The sequence below is a fragment of the Fukomys damarensis genome, unplaced genomic scaffold (genome assembly GCF_012274545.1).
Source record: "Fukomys damarensis isolate Sample0158 unplaced genomic scaffold, DMR_v1.0_HiC HiC_scaffold_17, whole genome shotgun sequence".
NCBI classification, from domain to species: Eukaryota; Metazoa; Chordata; class Mammalia; order Rodentia; family Bathyergidae; genus Fukomys; species Fukomys damarensis.
The window spans coordinates 12230312-12253117 of NW_022900929.1; the positions used below are offsets into that span (position 1 = coordinate 12230312).

Here is a 22806-nt window from a genome sequence, read left to right on the forward strand (position 1 = left end):
TTCCCCCTTGTCATTATTTCCTAAACAATATGGTATAATGACTATTTACATGGCATTTATATTCTAAGTAATCTACATATGATCTAAAATACACACAGTATATAGACTAATGACAGATACAATGCCATTTGCTTAAGGTACATCTAAGGCTGTTGGTGTTTTCCAGATCCTGAGACCAATATCCTATGTATATCAAAGAAGATAGTTTCTAGGAAAGGAAACCTAAATTTTAACTGTGGTTTCCCCTGGGTAACCTTATAGGTCATTTTAAGTTTAACATTTATTTATTTAATATTTATCTCTGTTTTACAAATTTTAATATGAGCACCTTGATAATAAATAATTGAAAAACTAACACCACAATATGCACCAATTTTTTAAAAGCTGAAAATAATCATTCAAAATTTCACACTCTGAACCAACTTCTAAGCATACTAACAATTTCATTCTATGTTTTTGTCAATAAGGGTCAAAAATGGCAAAAAACAAAAATGTAAGAAAAAGAATGCTATTCATGGAAATGCCTCTTGTCATTAATTCATGTTCTGAACTTTCACTTCTTGTGAATGTCAATAGCAAAAATATCTCTAACTATATTATAACTTTTATGTTACTCTGGAATCATGGCTAAATTTTTATAATAATATCCTATAGAATTTATTTATTTTCAGTTATAGTTTTCTCCCTTAAAGATTCATTAAGAATCTTGCTTTGACATTTTATGGGAGGGAAAGTATAAACTTGGTAAGAGGCAAAAATACCATGTCTCTAATTTGTGTGCTATAAAATTTTTTTATATTATGGGGGACAGAAAATGTTTGATGAAACACAGTACACCAATGACTTCTGCCATAAGTAGCAGAATATACTAATAATTTGTGCATGCTTTTTGTGGTTGTTTACTATTTTTGAATAAACTTAGATACTTATTTTAACAGTAACCATATGAAATATCGTAAAGCAATATTAACATGCAAAAGCTATACATTTGAGAAATGTTAATGATTTTGTGATAGTTACCTTAATTTTACTAAATATAACTCTTGATCCACAGAACAGCTAAATATAACACAAATTACTATTTATTCAAAGTAATAAAATAAATAGTAAGACCATATTTACTTGACTTCTTTCAATGTGTTTAGTTGCCTTCTTCCAATGACTTTTATTCTTCCCATTCTCAACATGTTTATAAGTCTGAACTATTCCTTCTATAAGTCAGTAGCTTGCCAGCATTACTGACTTATCAGTAGCACTTTTTGCCACTTCCTTTAAGTGCTTCTGGGGTTAGAAGAGCATAACTGTGAGCTACAAATACAGAAGCAGGAATAAAACAGAGCAGCATGATTTAACCAAGGCCAAGAAATAATTTTTCAGTTTGCAGCCAGATTTGTCATATATTTCTAAATGCCAATAGCCCCTTCTTGGTAAATCTAAAAAAGAAAATGATTTTAAGAAGTGACTCTTCTCATAATTATTGCTGAAAATGAGCCAGTTTTATAATTTGATTCTGGGAGATCACTAGTGGCTTGATAGAATATTCAAAGACTTAAGTTTTACTTGAGTTGTGGCGATTAAGTTCAGAATCCCTGTAACATAGTCCTCTCCAGTTATATTGCTCTTTTCCCTTCCTTCTTTTTCTCTGCTACCAGTTGATTTGGTAGGTGGCCTGGAGGAAGTCATACTAGTTCCTCCCAATCCCCCAAGTCAAGCTACAGTTTAACTCATAATATAAAACAAAGAATGTTTAATTAATGCCAGAGCTATCTATGCTATGCTGCAAAAGATAAATTACTTCAACTTTTAAAATAATTTAATTAAGCAATTATGTAATTACTAACATTTAGTAAAAGATTTAAGAATGATTCAGAAACAGCAGAGGGTAGTATCTTAGTTTCAGTTTGCCTAAAACATAAGCCAAATTGAAGTCTTGGGTGCAGGTGATTTATTAAGGTGATTCCAGAAAACAAATGAGCCAGGGAAAAGTAGGGCAGAGAGATGGGCATTGATGAGCATATTGTCATTGTGAGTAGCTGGGTCTCCATCATCTGAGGACACTTGGAAAAAAGTGTAGGTCATACATGAGGTTCATGCCACTGGACGGTGGGGATGCTGGGCATTTTTCTACCAGCCCCTGTCCTTTGTACTTGAAGGGTGTCCCTATTGCAGTCTACCAAACTTGCACAGAGATGAAGAAAAGCACATGAAAGAACAGGTCCAGTCACCTGAAATGGGAAGCTGTCTGCAGGAGAGAGCTGTCTAAACTCAGAACTCAGGTTGGTCAGGGGGATGTGAGATGTGGCATTGCTAGCCTTTGCAACTGTTGATGTCTGAGGATAAAAGAAGCTAAACAGAGTCATTCATGGTTAATATAGATTGCAGTTTGAATTAAACATCTCAGATTGCAACCCTGAAACATGCTATTAAGGTATTACAGTAGTCAAGTTATGCAGTTTCTATGTTTCAGATTGTTTTCATTTGTAAATTGGGATAATACTCATAATGCCTATGTCTGGAAACGTTGAGGTTATTAAATGAATGAATCTAGAAAAGTTCCTGGTATATGGCAAGCATGTAAAGAATAACATAACAGGCCAAGCAAGGCAGCCTACAGTGTGGTGGTGGTGAGTTAGTTTTGGGTAACATAGTTCTATTAATGAAGTCTACATTTTTACACTTTTTTTTGGTGCCAGGGATCAAACTCAGGACCTTGTGTTTGTCAGGCAGGCATTGTGCCACTGAGCTATATCCCCAGCCTGTAAGTTTTCACTCTTACTTGGCTAGCTACTTTCACTTGTATTAATGTCTGAACCACAACCTCTCCCCTCTTTTAAAACTGTGGCTTCTACTAAGTTTTATTTCTCCTTATGCATTTATTAATTTTGGACTTAAATGTGTTTTTTGCTCCTTTTGTTTACAACAAAATCAGCTCTGTTTAAACAAACCTGATTACTGTCTCTACCGGCTTCTTGGTATTCATAAATCTAACATGACATTATCCAAGTCCTCATTTAGGCTCAGGAGGAGAAACCATGCTCATTACTCAAAAGTGAAATGAACCCCTTATGTGGGCAATGGTGTGACTACCTTAGCATTCGTACACCTTTGTCATCTATGCGAAGATTCCTCTGACATATCCACAGAGATGTTTTGGGTAACCTTTTGTTAGCTTTGGGAAAACCCAGTAAAAGTCTGCCCTTCTAATTTCCTTTCTACATCTGTTTAGAATTCAATCAAAAAATAAAACAAAATTGGGTTGGCATTACTTGCATGTAAGAAAACTATACTAACTACTAATTATTATCATATCCTTTTCTAAATATGAAAAGGGTACTTAAACCTCCTTCATCAACAAAATACACATTTAGCTTCCACTATGCCAAGCATTATTTTGAGTTCCAGAATGACTTTTCCAAGAAGCAACCTCAAATTGTCAACATCCAGTTTCTTGTCTTCTAAAATGAACAATGATGTTGCAGTTTTACAAAGCTGTTGCTATCATTCAGTGATAAAATGTATAAAAGGACTTAGTAGAGGATCAGAGCAGAGAGGTGCTTCATAGGTCACTTTCCTCTTCCAGCTTGCACAGAGCATGCACACAAATAATTCATCTATTGATAGATTGACCGATCAATTGATTTCTCTCTTCATTGATCCACCCATGTACACAGTTAGTCCCCTTTTTGTTGCTCACTCTCTCCTTTTGTGAAGTGGTACAGTTGGAGGTGGAGTAGAGTGAGAAGAGCATGGATTCTGGAGTTCGTGCTGTCTGTGATCTAATCCTGTCCTTGGCTTGCTGTGCGACGTTGGCAAATCACTTAAACACCTCCATGCTTCAGCCTCCTGGTCTACGTGGGGGTGATGTAGTATTCATGGTACAGGGATGTTGGGCTGATTGTGGAGTCTATGTAAAGTGCCTAAACCAGTGCCTGGCATATAGGGTAGTCCATAAAAATGTCAGCCATCAGATGTCAGGTGCTGTCCTGGTAAAAGACTACAGCAGGGAGCAAGTTGGACTTGTTTCTTGCCCTGTAGTGTTTAGAGTTACTGGGGATCCCTATGTACTTTTATTTGCTTCTTTTATGTTTGAAAAATATTGGAAAAATAATATGCTGGACTTTCCCTTCCCTCCTCCTTTCTTTCCTTTCTTCTTCCCTTCCTCCCTCCCTGCCTTCCTTCCCTCTCCTTCTCTCTCCTCCCCTCCCTCTCTGCCCTCTTTGTCTTTTTATTTCTCTTGCCTCCCTTCCCTCCCTCTCTCTCACCTTTCTTTTTCTGTAGTACTGGAAATAAAACCCTAGGCCTTTACCCTGACTTATATCTCTAGCCGTTGTTTTTTGAGATTGGCTGTCACTAAGTTGGCAGATTGCCCAGGCTTAAAGTTGTAATCCTCCAGTCTCAGCCTGCCAGAGTGTTGGTTTATAGGTACACATTGCCCGCCCAAGTGATGGACGTTCATTTCTATTTATATTTTTCCAAATTGATTTTTGGAGTTTTATTAATGTATATGTTTAACAGATATAATCGTATGTACATATAATTGTGAGTTTTGTTTTTGGATTTATTTACAGCATTTGTGTGTGTGTGTATAGTATATATTGTATATATAGTATATATAGTATATATATATATATATATATAGTATATATAGTATATATTGGCTATATATTCACTTTACATTGCTCATATACTGATCTGTTGTATAAATATTCCTTAGGTAACTAAGAAATTTGACTATTTTTGGCATTTAAGGTTTTTAAAATTTTCTGTTACTATTAGAAGCATTTGATTTGAATATCTGTACAAAAGGAATCATGCAATCAAACTTAATGAACAGATTTATAGTTTTTATCAGCAGATTGTTTTCAATAAAATTAATCTGTAGTACTATGTAACCACTCATTTTTGCAACTCTGTACCATATGATGCCTCAAAATGACTGAGTCTGCATCTTTAAAATTCTAAGTAGATCTGAGCATGTTTCCCTGTGATTATTTATCTTCATATTTTTCCTTTGAATAAAATGTTATGCCTCACTGGTAAGTGGTGTATGGATTGTCAAAATACTTTATATATACTATTGAGCATAAGTAAAGGACAGAGGAGTACAGAGCTTATAGAAGAGATGATTTGGCGAAAAGGCATGACTGTTGTTTAAAAATGTTTAAGGATTGTTACAGGGAAGAACGTTGCTTGAGACTCCTCAGGAGTTGACAAGGACCATTTAGAGCAGGTTTTCAAGGGCCAGTTCCTGGATGAACATGAACAGTTGTATCCTCACATTTAGGGCATTAGGTCTCACCTGGGAGGAATCTCGCACTCAACATTGGAAGAAGGACAATGTTGTGGGTGAGTTAGGGAGAATGGGGAAGGAGCAGAAAGAAGGGGAAGCTGGGGTCCTCCTTTAGAAATTTCTACATGTAGGTGAGTTGCTTTGGAAGCTGCCTGCCCTTGCAGAATATTTCCTGTGCTGTAGATCTGCAGGAGGAGGTTGGATGACATCTCGTCTGGGTTTCCAGGGCTCGAGGAAATTGCCAGTAAAATCTATTTCTCCTTTGGAGTCCTTTCAAGTCACAGATAACATTTTCTATCCTATACCTCCTTTTCTTTCTACCATTTTCATGTTAGCATATTATGTACAGTAACAAAATTATGTTCCCTTTCCTAAGGCTATTCATGCATGGAAGGCACCAGATGAGAAAAAGGGTAAATCTGTAAAGTAGTAGATTTTCATACTTCATTTGAAAATTTCCTCTCTTTAATAAGTTTAAATTAAATTCAGTAGAGACATATTAAAAACAGGATTTTGAAACAGAAACTATTAAAGAGGGGTTGCAGGGTGGTGTTTTATGTGTGTTGCTTTCTGATACCGTGTACTTGAGTATAGGTTATGTTTGATATGTAGCTTATAGTCTGAATGTGTATTTTAAGTGACTTTGGTTACTTATTATTCTGTCTGGTAGATGAGTCAATAGATGACAAATAGCTATTAGAGCAAGTAATATCACAGTAGCATCACCAACAGTTAGAAACATTTAATTTTTATCTTAGTATTTCCTGCCATGTGCCAGATCTGAAATAAATTTAATCTATGTCACAGGTATTTATTTAACCTTCAAAACAGGTTATAAAACTAGACAGTTCCTAGCCTGTAGAGGTGGCTCATTAAGTACTTGTTCAATTAATTATAACATTTTAAAATTACATACATTGTAAAGATTTACATTTCTAGGAATGAATACTAGGAATAAGATCCATGGAGATTTATCTGTAAGAATGTTTATTGTAGTAGTATTCACAAAATAAATGTCTAAGAGTATTTTGCTTAAGTAGCTTACAATAGATCTTTATAATAAACACCCTTTAACCATTAAAACAGTATAATATGTAACATTTTCTGACATGGACATATGATTGCTAAAATTCAAAAAAAATTTGCAGAGTTTATTGGTACTTTTTCGGTATACAGTATAGTCACATTCATCACTGGGATCTTGTACCTTTACATTATAAATCTTGGTTCTCATTTTTTCCCCTTAGCCCTGGTCTCCCTTCACCCTCTCCACCCTTCCCTATCTACAAAGACTTTGTTTTCATTTTTTTTCCTTTTCTCATATTTTTTCTTTTCTCTTATTTCCTTTCCCCTACCCTTCCCACTTCCCCTACTATGATTGCTAAATTTAAGTGGTTACAAAAATTGTGGTCTCCTTTTGTTTAAAGAAATACATGTTTATATAAAATGCTAAAATATGCAAAGTCAAATTATATCTGTTTGATAAGGTTAATTTTATGTCTTCTTTGATGTCTATTAAATATCCTACTGTAATTCTGTATTGCTTTACTAGGAGTTCTTCATAAAGGAATCTTAACTAAGAAGGATCACTTTTTAGAATAAACAGCCTCTGGTGTAAGATATCCCTGGACATAGGCAATGTAGGTAACTTTCTCACATTGTGTTTCAATGATGCTGCTTAGTCCTTACTATAATAATTCTAGAGGGGCCTAGCATCATGACATACAATCCACTGTTTAGTTTAAAACTGCACAAAATAGCTTATTTCTGAACCATGAAGGATAATTGGTGTGACCCAGAGTTGTTAATGAGCCAATAATTAATATGAGTTTTAACAACACATTGGCTACTCCACTGAGTATCTTGATGTGTTTAAAAGCAAGTTATACAAAGAATTCAAAGTGACCTTCAGAGAAAAGGCAGAGACTGGATATCCTGGATAGGCCTTTACTCCATCTTCTGTGTGGCCTGCAAATTAACATTCAGACAATAGAGCTAGAGATTGTTCAGGGGAAAAAACGGATGACTTTAACCATAATTTATCAGTAATATGTAGAGATAAATTCCTAAGAGGAAATAAGGTCTTAGGAAATCACAGGAAATATTAAATCTGTGATTTTGTTTACCGTAGAAATGCTGACCAACAAATTCCAGCTGTTTCTCTGTAGGTTATAGAAGTGTCACAGGCCTGTTTATAGTTACTGAATTGTAGATTCTAGCTTCGATCTTATGGAGTCCCATTGGTTTGGTTTGGGTTTACTTTGATTTGTCTAAAGGGACATTGTCAATTAATTTATGGAATGTAGCTCTATACCACATCTTTATTTCTAAAGCATCTACTACTTTAGTCTCTTCCCTCTCCCTACCAACTGTTTGACTCTCCAGAGTTTTAGTAAGTAGAACTAACTTACTGAACAGGTATATAGTATCTATTTATGCTCTGTTCTAAATACCTTCTCTCCACAACAAACTTGGAAACTTTGGCACTGTATCTTAAAGCAACATGAAGCCAAAATTATAAAGGACAAGAATCATAATTTGCCTATGTTAAAGTTAATAGCTGCTATATGTAAAAGCTAAAAGATAAGCTATGTAGTCTAGAAAAAGGCATTTGAATGATTCTGATTGATACAGGATTTGTATTTATGCAAAAACTCATGTAAATTAGGAAGAAAAGACAAACATTTTGAGCAAAAAATGAGCAAGAGATATGAAGGAGAAACAAAACAAACCTAACATCCAATGGCCATTAAGTTTATGAAATGACACTTTCTTCAGTTGTGGGAAATGTATTTTAAAATATTCATGAAATACCATTGCACTTCTATCATATGGACAGAACTTTAACACTGATAAAAGTTGACAAAAGTATGGAGTGTGGTGAAAGTAGCTACTGGCACCCACAATTTCAGATACTAATTTGGCAAAGTGTAATGTAATTGAAGAGGCTCGAGCTTGATGAGTTGGCATTTTCACTTCTTTATATCTGCTGTAGGCTATCAATCTTATATCAACAGAAACATGTATTGGCTTCCGTGGAAGCTCTGTGAGAAGTAAGAAATTGGAGCTAATGGATCATTAGTAGGAGAAAAGCAAACATTGCAACATAACATCAGATTGTGTATGTTACTATATTTCATTTGGATTTTTATATGTTATAAAACCTCTCTGAAAAGACAACTAGACCCTTCCAATAATGTACATTTTAAGGGTCCTGAATATACATGTGGGAAATTAGTGAGAAGATTCAAACCTTTAGTCTTGCCAGAGTCTGCATGTATAGTTGGTCTTTGAAATACTTTTCTGATTCAAAAGTGGAGAGGAATGCATGAAATCAAGCAGTATATAATGTTACTTCTGTCACAAACCTGCCCCATCCTCTACAAGAAAATTTTGAAAATCTTGGATCTTTAAGTACCTTCTAAAATCTTATAAGAGATGAAAAAAAGGAAACATTTAATTTACTCCAAGTTGTGGTCATTGATTTTTGAAGTCAGTAGATTTTTTTCCAGGGGCCACAACCAGCTATGGATCCAGCGTGAGAACGAACAGGCTGTCCTTTCTCATCACTTACTGGAAGGACTCTGGATGTGATCTCAGCAGTTAGGATGAGATAAAAATATCTTTAATCTCTTTGACCTGGCCACGGAAACTACACTGACATTGGTACCTCTTCAAATTGATTCTGAACTATCCTGTTTATTGGCCTGGTAAAATGTGCCTGCTTTAGCATTTCCAGCTGCACTTAGAATCTCTGTGTCAATACTCCCAGCAACAGAGTAGTGAGTATCAGGTGGGCTTCCTGACACCAGTCATCATGAAAACTCTAGGGTTTCAGAACAAGCACAGATGTTTTCCAGATAAGAAGCAAATAAATGACAACAGTAAACAACATCAAGCATGTAAATATGTTTCAGATGTCCCAAAACATAACCGTAAAATATCCGAGAGGTGATCAGAAATAAATAAGACTACCATATGAATTATTAAAATTTTTTCTTGGATTTGCAATTATAGGCATGATATTTTGATATTATATTTATTTTATTTTAACAAATACTATTAATTGGGTACTTGCAGTGTGCTGCACTAAGCAATTTACAGCTATTGTAATTTCTCTGGAACTAAGAAAACTGGAACGCAGTGATACAAATCACAAAGCCAAGTGAGATTAAATGGTGAGGTTAGGATTAAAGTCATACTTTCTTTGCACAAAGTTTTATTGATTAATTGATTAACTGATTACCTTCTCTATATAACACAGTGTGAAGCGAGATGAGCTCTTGGCTTTATAGAGCATAGAGTTGAACAATGGTCAGCTGTAAAGAGGTCAGGAATGATCGGAGTGTAGGTAATTCACCCAGTACAGAGTTGTCCCTACCCCTTTCTCCTGCCTCCAAACCTGGGGCACAGATAGTAGTGCAATTGGTTTGTAGGTGGCACCACGTGCTGCAGTCTGATTGGAGTCTATTAACATCTATTACGTCTACCCTGCAGAACCTAGAGAAAAACCAGTCCTGAGGCCCATCTGCCCATCTGCTGATAGGGTTGAACCTTCTAATCCATGAACTGACTTATTTGACCTCTTTTCTGACTTAGTTTCCTCAACCCTGAGGGTCATAATTCTCACATCGATAGGATTCTCATGTCAAAATTTTCTAACCTCATAGAGTCATAAGGTCTAGAAATAATGGATATGAAGTATTTCTTGTGGCATTTGATACAAAATGCTCCACAGCAGCACATCACTCAGAGCTTTGTTTGGTCTGTTGTCCTGAACCTTGGTGCCAGAAGTCAAGCAGTAGATAGTGGTGGTTAACATATGGGCTTTGGGTCCAGTATATTTCTGTTTGGCCACATAATGCTTGTGTAAGTTCAAAAGATTAAACTCTTTAAACCTGGGTTTGCTTATCTTTAAAATAAGCATATAATAGTACCTCCCTTGTAGGATTGTTGTTAGAATTAATTGACATAATATAGGTAAGTATTTTTTAGCATAGAGCCATTTACTTTGTACATGCTTAATAGATAGCTGCTTTCATTTGTAACATTGTTAATTGTGCATATATATATATATATATATATATTTTATATATATATATACATACCTGGGATTGAACTCAGGACCTTGCCCTTGTGAGGCAGGCAGCAGAACCACTGAGCTAAATCCCTGGCCCATTAATTGATATTTTTATAAAGGTCATATGTATGGATAGGAGGTGCTTGCATAGTTTGGCCTGTTCAAACGAAATTATCTTCAAAGCTCATGCCTTTTCTGTTGTAGCATGCTTCCTGTGTTTGAATATTTCTGGTAACCTGGCTGCAAGTGAGTTCCGTATGAGTAGAAATATTTCCAGTCTATACAAAATGATGGTTTTGTCGGATCATAGGAAACAATGGATTTTAGAGGTCCTTGAATTCTTGAGATCTTATGATTCTCTGGATAGCACAGGCAGTCTGTAAATTGAAACATCATGTTCTAAGCATTTTTAGTAAGTTATTTGGAACATGAAATTTACTTTTCCCAACACGTATTCCTATACAGAATTTAGGGAACAATTGAGAAAAAGAGGAAAGAAGAGAAGATGCTTGTATTCCTTCTTCCTACCTTAGTGTTGGATTAAATCTTGTTTTATGGAGGATTTAGGAGAAAATAATCTATAACATTAATTCAGGATAATATGATGGAGAACCTATTGCTTTTCCCAAATATTCACATCCATTCATTCTTTCTTTCTGAGCATATAGTTGTCAATGAACAGTATGTTTCTTTAGCTTGAGAGAAAGTGATGATCTTGGGGAAGGAATAATTGAACAGATTTGAGACATACCTAAAGTTGGTGACTTAGTGGAATGGGGAAGATTGGAGGCTATGTATGAATATGCATGTATATATATGTTCTCTCTTTCCTTTTTTAAAAATTTTATTTATTTATTTATTTTTTGGAGACAGGCTCTCACTGTGTAGTTCAGGCTGGTCTTGAATTCACTGTGTAGCTCAGGCTGGCCTTGACTTTGTGGCAGTGATCCTGCTGCCTCAGCCTCTAAGTGCTGGGATTACAGGTGTGTGTCACTATGCCTGGCTGGACCACTGTCCAAGTGTGAAGTATCAGATGCCAAGACTGTGATAGTTATAGTGAAGGTGGAGAATAAAATTTAACCTTTGAAACATTGATCAAACAGACAATTATAAGAAATGATGGAAAGGCAGGAGTTCCAGATTTAGCAAGGATTTAAGTTCAGGCAATGGGTGAATATTAGGTTTTGGGAAAATGGGAATGATAAAGTCATCTGTGGGCAGACTGCATTTATAGGTATGATAGTGCATCTGAGTGAAATTATCCTATGGTAACTAGAAAAAGGGGAACTGGCAAAAATAGATAAGTCTCAGAGAATGGATCTGCACAGAGATAGTAAGATCACTTAGGTGAGAGTGTTAGCTAGCATTGTGTTACTCTGACAAAATACCTGAGTGTACTCCTTAAATCAACATTTAAGGAGGAAATGCTTTTATTTTTTTTGCTCATGGTTTCAGAATTTCCTTCCATGTGATCAGTTGACTCTGTCATTTTCGGATCTGAGGTGAGGCAGCATATCACAGTAGGCTGAGCTCTCTATATCCCCTTTAAGAACACACCTGCGATGGTCTAACTTCTTCCCGCTCAGCTTCCTCTTTTTCACCATCCTCCAATACTGCCATGGGTTGGTGACCAAGTCTTTAATGTATGGGCCTGTGAGTGATATTTATCTCAACCACAGCAATGAGTAAAAGATAACAAGGAATCTTGGTTCTGACTAAAGAATTTAAGAAACAAATGTCTAAAGAGATATTAAAGGAAACAAAAAACTGAGTAAGGAGTGTCACAGGATTTGAAAATAGAATAGTTAGTGGTATCAAGTACTATTCAGGGAGGAAGGATGAGGAATCTAAAAAGGAAATTGACAAGTGACTACTGAAGTTAATGGAAGCTGGGTAACAAGGCGCTACTGAACAAGCCAGATTTTAGAGTCTCCAGTAAATAGGATAATAACTTAAAAGAGTAAGGATGTCATGAAAATTTGTATTTCAAACAGAACTTTTTTATTATTGACTGTAGTATGGGAAATTGGTAGATTTGAGATGCTTCAGATAGACATAGTATGTTGCCTACTGGAAAGTTTCCTATCTCTAGATTCTTCTGTATCACTCCGTCTTTTGTATTGATGCTGAATATGCCAATCCCCTGCCTAAAGACCTCTTTGGGTTTCTTGTTGCCAGAAACTTTTAGCCCAACAGACAAGATGTTCTGCACTCTGGTTCTAAATTCCCTGTCTCATTTCACCTTCTGCCACTGAGGGCACAGGAGAATTCTCATTCTTCTCAGGTTGGATCTTTGTACACATTGCTTTCTCCACCTGGAAATCCCTTCCTTCATCTTTCCCATGGAAAATTCTAATTCATCCTTCAACACTTGGCTCAAATGTCACCTCTTTTTTGAGTCCTTTCCTGCCTCCCCTAGCCCAGTGCGAGGCTCCTTCTTTGAATTTTCAACTGTAAGTTGTTGCTCATATCTTTTGTCTTAGCATCCCAAATTTTAATTTATTTGTTTCCATAGCTGTGTTATCTGTTAGACTATGTGATCCCTGAATACAAAGACTGCCTTTTTGTTTTAACCTCCATGGCTGACACAGAACAAATCCTTAACTAAAAACACCAGGAATGAATGAATATTAATATAAGGAAATATGTTTTGAAGTATAAAAGATGTGAAAGAGTACTACATTAGTACAGTTTCACCTCTGCTCTCTCTTTTTAAAATTCTTATGATATACATAATACATGCAACATGTGAGCTGTGTATTCTGTACACATTCTGATACAGTCATTGTGTATTAGAAAGTGGCTTTTTAGTTCAGCAATCTCAGCATCAGATGCAACCTCAGATTTTAAAAGCATTATGAATTTGATTAATTTTTATGAACCTGAGTTTCCAATTGTTCAAATGATGATAATGCATATTTATCTAGTAGCATTTAAGGATTAAATTGACAAAATATAGACTAAATTTAGTCACTAGCACTTAGTTACCACCATTGTTTACTATTACTTCCAGCTCCTGTCTTTGTGACCCATTTCTCTTTGTTTGCAGATTTAGCTTCGTTGAAACTTCAATTAATTCGTTAAGAAAGTATTTTTGTCCATTTTAAAGATAAATTTTGAAATTAAGAAACTTAATTAATGCAGTCTATCTTTATGAGCAGTGTTTCATCTGTCTAAGTCATACTATCTGATTAATAACACTCAATCCTGGCTTCAAATAAGTTCAACAAACATCTAAAATTAAATATATTGGGTGGTTTATTAGGTTAAATCTGGATTGTTCATAAGGCTCCAAATAACTTTCTTGCAGAGGAAGCCCTGGTTTTGAGCTTGATAAACTGGATCTAAGAACACCCTATTTGTCTTATCTTCAGGATTTGATTTCTCTGAGTGGTTTAGATCAACTCTCCCCTTTTTTCTCTTTGCAGAATTTTTGTGGTTAATAAAAACATGATTACTACTCCTCCCTTTTTTTTTTTTTTTGCATAGATAAATTAAAGGATTCCTCATCGGATTTAGATCAAGAGATAGATTTTCAGAAAAAAAATGATGAACCTGACCTATGGGAACAGCGGAATGTAGCATGTTCCATCTCTGAGTGATTGAGTTTATGGCATTAAGGAGCCCTTCCACACCCACACCCACGCAGAGATACAGACAGTGGTCACATTGCACTTTAGACGCTGCCTCTTTTCTCAGTCTCATTTCCAAAGTGGATCTGTTGTTTTCCATAGCTTGAAATAAATCCCTCTTTTGCTCAGTGGTGAAAAGCTTATATAAATATTAAACCTTCAACTATTCCCCCGAGTTCTCTGCTGGCTGCCTGAAGTCATGGCTTTGTTTGGATATTGACATGCATTCTCTGTGCAGATCTTTTAGGCCATTTGTGAGAGACCAGTGGAGATAAATTCACTTGTCTTGGAAATTTATCAGAATAACCATTTTAACACCCTATTTATGAAAATTTAAATAAGTGACACCCTGATTGAAAAAGCTCTAGATTCAGAGTCTCTTTTATTCTTTCAGCATATATCATTCTTATGATAAAAATCTATGGATATTTTAGGAAGTCTTGGCTAGGGAGATGATGTTAACAGTCATTGAAAAGAAAATATGAATGTGAAGACTTGATTAGAAGCAAGGCATTTAAACTTGAATCATGATATTCTTATGAAAGAATACTTTTTATCTTTAGAAGTATTTTATCGTGTACTAACTGGGGATAGTGAACATTACTTGAATGAAATGAAAATATATAGTGAAAAATCTTTATCCATTAAAATTGGAGAGGAAAAGGAGAGATTATTTAAAGATTAGAATCAATGCTTGGTTATAGAACACACTCATTAAATGTAGATAGGACTAATTAGATTCCTAGTGAAATGTAACACTTCATTAAAATGTACATTTTCTTTTTATGTAAAAATTTATATGATTGAACATCATTATTCATATATTAGTTCTTTAGAGAATACATCAGTTTCATTTTTTTCTTTTCTTTTCATCTTTATCTATTAGATATCAATCAGAAGAGAGTCCTCCAAGTAATAATACTGTTTTTGTATTTCTTTTGGTACCGGTGATCAAACTTGGGTCCTTGCGCTTGTGAGGCAGGCCACTGAACCACTGAGCTAAATCCCCGGCCCTTTTATAATATATCTGTACCTATAGTTTTTGTTTTGTTGTTTTTTTGGGGGGTTATTTATTTATTTTGGTGCAGGGGATTGAACTCGGGTCCTTGAGCTTGCAAGGCAGGCCACCGAACTGCTGAGCTAAATCCCCGGCCCTGTTTTTGTACTTTTTAAAAAATGATGAAAGAAGCATTTTTCTTTAATACAGTTTCCTATAGTGTCTGCATATCTGAAGTGAATCCTGGCTGTGTATAAGAAAGTGGAATAGAATACCATGAATTAAATATTTCAACCATAATTGCACTAGTATTTTCAGAATGGTAAGGCATATTATTTGCTGGCAATAATGTGTTTTAGGTAGTGTTTTTAAAAATTCTCTTTTATCACAGATGATGAATTACTAGCAGTAGTTTGCTATTTCAACAATTAATCGTTATAAATTTCTTCATACATTAGAAATTATGATTGTGTTGTGTGTTGTCTGTAAGAATCTAAGATTTTGCTTTTGAATTTCTTATTTTAACAGAGAAGAAAGAAAAAAAAGTAAATATCATTGGTGAATTAACTCCTCTTTCTTTAAGACCCAATAGAGAAAATGAATAAAATTAAATATGCTTTTCTGTCTAAGCCCAACTTTAAACTATAGAAGAAACAAAACAGAGGGAAAGGATGTATGGATTTGAATTTTGTTGGCTTAAATTAAAATAGTAGGCTTTTCCAAGTATAGAGTTATAATTCATAAATCACAGTGCAAATAAATAAACAGCTAATAGTGTTTTGAGATCAATGATTGTGGCTGTTAATTCTTTTTACTTTACACATTATTTTATTTAAAAATAGCTGTACTTTCTTATTTTGAGGAATAATTTTGATTATTGATGTGTAACCTAACCTGATACTGTACCTAAGACCTAAGAAACATTTGCTCCATGACTTCATGCTCAAACAGAACATTATTATTATATTTGTAAACTGTTCAAAACCACATTTGGAACTCAGTTAATGCCATTTTCTACCTGGTGTTTCTTTTCCAGCAGACACTTCCAAAGAATATAGGCATAGAAGTAGGAGGAATTACATTTCTAATAATTGGTTTTTAAATCCTGAGGCCTGACTAGCTGCTCTTACCCACTTACTGTAGGTTCATATAAGTTGTTTCATATACCTAAATCTCCCTCAAATCTCAGAGCCAAATAAGCTTCAGAATCATATTTTGTCACCATTAGTTACTTGGAAAGAGGCCCACATGAGAGAAGAAAGAGGTCATGTTACATTTTTTAGATTGTGAACATGCATTCCTTTTGGTCTGTTTCCAGGTTTGAAGAAGAAATGACTGCCACGTGGTTGTGTATCTTTGAAGGCTGTGGAATCCCTTATGGCCCAATCAAAAACATGAAGGGTGTATTTGCAGAACCCCAGGTTTGATTTTTGAAGTTTTTGGTTGCTTTCCTGTCCAGACTGATTCTTATAAACATACATTAGCCAATGATCTTAAGCTTTAAGCCACATAATATGACTTCATTGATATGTTCAAATTATGGATCTGAAATGAATCATAATTTAGAACTGGCTGTCTATAAACATACTTTTTTTCATCTGTTAGACCTAATATATTCTCTGGTCAGCCACTACCAAAATATAGACAATTGAGAGGCTGGAGTCAGGTTCTCAGAGAATTTTTTGTTGAAAGAAATATGAGAAATTTTAGTTACAGCTCATATCTTATCGTATGGCTATCTTCAAATATACAAAGTAAGCCATGGTTAGTTCTGCAAATTAGAAGTTTTCATATGCTTTGATTAAAGTGCATTATTTGTGAGGCATAAATTTCCCCTGAATAGAGATTGGTGCTATCCATTGCTTCAGAACCTCCTTCTTGGGAGAGTGGAAGAAGAAGAAAACAATTTCTTCTATAGCATTGTTTCCATGATTCTTTTTAGATGATGTCAACATAACAAGTTTTGATATTATTACTTCGACCAGCATAATGATAAGCAATTTACTGTATCTTAGATTCACATAGTAACCCCCAATATGGAGGAACTTTGCTTTTTCTGTGTAGCTGTGGTTATGATTATTCACATGTCTTGTCAATTTCCAATATTTCAAAACTATAGCACTTTTTTCTTGGGTTCTTTATATTTATATAGTGGAAGGTATTCATTTGAAATGAATTATTAAAAACGGAACATGACTTTTTGAGGGACAGTAATTTTGGAAAACCAGTCACTGTAATTTTGGCACCTTCATCTTACATCAATATCTGTTTTAAAAGGAAATTGGAGTATATTTATTCCAGTGGTTATAATATTTACTGCAGAAAAAGGTGAGTGAATTCATGAATTCTGCTCTGTGCTATTTTTCTGCCAAGACTGTGCGTTTTATTCATATTAAAACAGTGGTCAGTATGGATATGGGATAACAGGCCCTCTTGGTGTGTGTTGTGTGAGTTTGAAAGGGATCACAAGTTCACTGCATTATAGCCTGGTGATTTCTTGCGATGAGGTGGCAGTGTGTGTACTCCAAATATAGACCAGAAGGCTGTTTTTTTCACACTGTAACTTTGAACCAGAATGAGTCATTGCTTTAAGCTGTTGTACACTGAAGTGTGTAGGATTAACATTTATTTCAATTTTAGGGCACATTTTTCTAGAGATATTTCCAGAGAGTTATTCCATCACCATTTCTGTTGCTTCAGATGTGTTTGATCATATGTAATATCACCAAAGCAAAGGGTCATTCTTAAATGTCAGTAGGTGTGTTCTACTGGTATCTGTTTTATCAGGCTCTGATAAATAGTGACCTAAAGTTTCACATGCTACCTTATAATTGTTCTTATCATGGGCCAGTCAGAGCAAATATAGGCTAATTAGGATTTTCATATCTAATTTTACCTTGTTAGTTTGGTTACTGCAGGGAAACTTAAATTATTATCTTGATATCTCAACTGTTGTGGACCCATAAAGAAGCTTCTATTTTTTTTCCTGTGGCATATTTTCATACTTAGTCTACTTAGCAAATGGAGAAGATTGATATTGCCTAAGCTAGGATAGCATCTTTTAATACTACCTCCAAACTTTCTACAGGATACCCTCTTACCCACCAAAAATGGATTTTAATTGTTATAGTTCTAATATCAAGATTATTTAATTACACTGTAATTGTTTTTGATAATTGTACCCTTATATCAAGAGGAACATTTTTCTCTTTCATACATTTTTTTTGGAATTTAAATACAAAAATATATCCACGCAATTTATCTAGAGTTTAGAAAGACTAGCATAATATTCTACTATTACATTTTGAAAATAAGCAAAGATGGCTTTGGAAATTTTAAATATTCCATTTGTGTTCCTTATAAGAAGCAAGAGAACTAAATTTCCCTTATGCTTTGAAGTTTTTATAACCTTTTAGAAAGAATTCCATAAAATGTTGATTTTTAAAGAGAATCTGAATGTGGAAAAATTAGAGAGTATTAAAATAACCTAAAGATGGCATCTAAAAATGACTATGGAGAAAATTCTTTCAGTTATTCAAGAAGTCTTTATTGTATTTATTATATTCCAAGTGTTAGGGATTCAGTATTAATTTAGTCTTCTTTGCATCTCTGAAAAACAAATTAAAAATTGATTTAAACAGCAGGTACATGGTAAATATTTATGTATAGGTGAATCAGCTGATGCATAAATTGGTTTGGGAAGTGCGGGTTAGGGCTGACAAACTATCTTTAGCACTGATTGAATTGTTCTTGGTGATCTTGTGGGCTGAATATAACATAATGTTTAATTATCCAAATTGCTGGACAGTTTTATAAACTTTGTAGGCTTAAGTTTTCTTAGCTGTTAAGTGCTGAAATAGGATCATATCTATATACTGTTGAGAGTATAAAATGAGATGTTTACTAAGGGAATAAGCACAGGGGTTGTTAGATGGTAGATGCTCATTATTATAGGTGTAGATCCCATTATGATGGTGGCCCATATGGCTGTATTGTTAGTACAAAGACCTTTGTTACTTACCTTCCTAGTGGATAGAAGTATCCACCAGGATGGACATCATTTATTTACATAATATCACACTCTACTATTCTGTTAAGAAGAAGCATCCATGCTCTGTACCGGGAAGGTCTCAACTCTTCATCCTTTGTGATTACTGAAAACCCTATTATTTTTCATTTTCCACAAAAGTTTTCATAAGTATTATTTCCGTTTGAGGTAGCCAATCTTGCTTTCTTGTGATGAGCTGTAGAGTTTCTTGGCCCTGGGTACAAGGAACTGGCCACTTGTGCTCAGATGTGGGAACACGGGGCTGGCGCAGTGGTCTGCTCTCCATGTGCACTCTGCCAGCACAGCTGCTCATTCAAGTGAAAATTACTTTGGGTGAAGTACAAGGCCTGGAACGTGGCGCAGGAAGGAAAGCTTTGATGAAGTGGAAAGGGGTATGTCCAGCGGGGCGAGAAAAAGAGGATTTGAACCCTCAGGAATAAAAAAGAATTTTGTGTGCCTACTTATCATTTGTGTTTTGAAAATGTTGGTAGGCAACAAAAATGCCTCTGATGGTAGAAACTATTGCAGAACTAACAGTTTCATCATAGACTCATGTTCTAAGAAAACTTGAATTTTTTAACTGAATTAAAACAACACAATGTACTTTTTCTGGACAGATGAATGATTGTCTACCTTTTATGCTCTGATTAAATGCTACATATTTTTATACAGTTAAGCTCATCCTACAATCATCCATTGTAAGTCACTCAAGAATACTACAGGGGCTTTTGTTCTGCATTTACTGATAGTTCTGAGAAGTTTTGACTCAAAATGGTATGGTAGTTTTATTGTTTTTCTTTCCTCAATGACAGATTATCTGTGGCAAGCTCTGTGCATTATATAGTACAATATAGATTATCTGCATGTAGATTTTAATAGCCAGTCATTTTTCCAAAAGCTTTCTTAAAATATCTTCTTTTAATCAGGCCAAGATTGTGCAATACATTAAAGGCATTCTTAAAAAGTTTCAGAAACTTACTAGATGACCTCAGTATGGTCCTGTTTAACATACCCTTGTGAACATGTGCATGAAATACATTGTGGTTTGAGGGTTTCCAACCCAAACAAACTTAAAAGAAAATGCAGCTTTTAATAGAAACTTTTCAACTTCCCCTGAATATAGGTATGGATGTCACCACTGAGAGGGTTTGAAAGCATCGTTATTTACACTGAGTATCAAAAGAGAATGCCTCAGTCTGCTTTCAGGATTTCCCTTCCTAAGACTAAATATTTGCTTATTCTACTGTATCATCATCTATGATTGAACTGCTCAGTTAAAAATATTAATGATTGGAGCCTTTGATTAGTATTTTTTCCCCTTGATGTCATGACCTGAGAGTAGGGAAGAAGGGTGAAGGATGTCACATAACTGTTGTTATTTAACAAAATCTTCCCATTTGTACCACACAAGTTGAATAATCAGGTGTAAGACATCACCATGAAGCATCACTTCTGAGAACTATGGGGAGGAAAATGTCAGAATTATTGAAATATCACAGCTGGCCCCGATTTTCACTGGTGCCAAACACCTGCAGGCTCTAAAAGGATACCAAAACAGAACTCCACCCTGTGGCAGCAAGCCATCCCTTAACAACCCTTCCTTAACTTTGCATCACCATCAAAATTAATTTAACATTTTCTACAGAAACCTTATTCTTCCTGTCCCAGAAGGCCATTACAACTCCTTTTGCAAATATTTCATATGGGATAAATATGTCATAGAGAGAGAGTGAAGTATTAAAATATTTGATGGCTAAAAATTATCTGTTGTTTTCATCTCATTATTTGTGGAAGCCTGTGAAGTTGGAGGTTTTATTAATCTCTGGGCTAGCTCATATTCTCTAAGTGATTTTGTTGTAGCATATTTTGGCAAAATATCTGAGCATTTTGGAAAAAAGGCCTTCAATATTCACATAAGTGTCAAAAGAACCCCAAAATCCAGAGCTGTCAGTAAGCATAAAAAAGCAGTCCAAAACACAGAGCTATTTTTAAACCCTTTTTACTACACACACACACACACACACACCTGACACATTTTTATTTTTATTTATTTATTTTCTCATTGAGTTTATTGGTACATTTTAGGTGTACAGTACAGTTGCATTCATTATTGGGATCTTGTACCTTTACATGACAGGTCTTGGTTCTCATTTTTTCCCCTTGTTCCTGCCCTCCCTTCACCCCCTTCTCCCCTCCCCATTTACAAACAATTTATTTCCATTTTTTCATATTTTTTTCTTTTCCCTTATTACCTTTCCCCACCCTTCCCACTTTCCCTACACATTTAGCACTTTTCTTCTTATTTCGCATTGTACCTGCATTTCATGTTTTTAAATATCAACTTTGGATGACGTTTAATATTTGCTGAAATGCAGAAGTGCAGTTGCAGAGCATTCTGTGAACAATACAAGCCAAGTAAAATTATATCCTTATCTCTAATGCTGCTGGGAAATGCATACATACAGTGGTCCCTGTAACTGGAAATCTGTTAATAAAGGTATGAGGTAAACTAATTTGCCTGGAAATAATTCCTAGTAGACAAAGGAGATATAAAGTGCATTTTATGTTTACTTCCAAATGTACAAGACGCATTTTAGATGATGTATAAATTCAAATATTTCATATATGTGTTTGTTTTATGATATTTGGGTATGACATTTTCCATTTTTAAAGAAATTTTAAAAGCATTTCATAAATAAGTGATTAAATAAAAATTGAGAGTATTTCTTATTAAAATATAGTAAAAGGAAATGATATATGTTCATTCACTGACAAGAGTCCTAATGTAAAAAACTTTGTGTGTGTTTTTTTTATAGGAAACTCGCTTAAACGTTGAATGTAAAATAAGGACTTAGAATAACATTACTGACTCCTGACATGGTGGCACATGCCTGTAATGCCAGCATTCTGGGAGGCTGAGGCAGAAGTATCACAAGTTTGAGAATAGCCAGGGCAATTTAGGTTGACCCTATCTCAAAATAAAAAACTAAGAAGGTCTTGGGATGTGTTTCAGTATTAAGTCCTGGAGTTCAATTCCCTGAAAAAAAAAAAAAAAAAAAAAAAAAAAAAAAGAATAGCATTACTGATATTTTATGTTTTTTAAAAAGCCTGTATATCTTCAACATTTGGGCCCATTTTAAAGAGGCACTGCTTTGAACTATCACACTAAATATAAATTATTTAGATAGGGTACTTACTTGTGTTTTTTTCTTTTTATTGAGTTTATTGGTACAATCTAGGTATATAATACAGTTACATTTGCTATCTGAGATCCTATCTTCTATATCTGAGATTCTATCTTCACAATCTTTTATTCTGTTGCATATACTTTCAATAGAGTTTTTAATCTCCTGTATTTCTGTTTGCATCTGTTTAATAGATTCCATTTCTTTCCTATGTTGGGTGTTCATTGTTTCCATTTCTTTCTTATGCTGGATCTTTATGGTTTCTATTATGGTACTGGGCTCATCTATTTTTTTGTCAGTTTCTGTTCTAGAGTCTCGATTCATGACTTTCATTTTGCTCACCATCTCTATGGTTATCTGGGAAATTATTTCTGTTTTGAATTTTTCTAGAGCTTGATTGATCTGTTTTGATACTTCCTGTGCTGTGAGTTCCTGGTTCACTATTTTCATCCTCTTTTGCCCTACTGTTTGCCATTGGTGAACTGGAAGTCTGTCTTTTTGTCTTGCTTAAGTGTTTTCTCATCTTCATTTTGCTGTTGGGTTGTCCTTGATTCAATCTCTGGGTTTTTAAATC

General features: G+C 34.8%; 1 protein-coding gene across 1 annotated transcript in view; it reads left to right on the forward strand.

Annotated features, from left to right (window-relative positions):
- Sugct (succinyl-CoA:glutarate-CoA transferase) overlaps window positions 1–22806 on the forward strand; it is a 723244-nt gene that overhangs the window by 313502 nt on the left and 386936 nt on the right. Inside the window, exon 12 of the mRNA XM_033765204.1 lies at window positions 16318–16420. Coding sequence (XP_033621095.1) covers window positions 16318–16420 — 103 coding nt within the window. The remainder of the gene's footprint in view (window positions 1–16317; window positions 16421–22806) is intronic.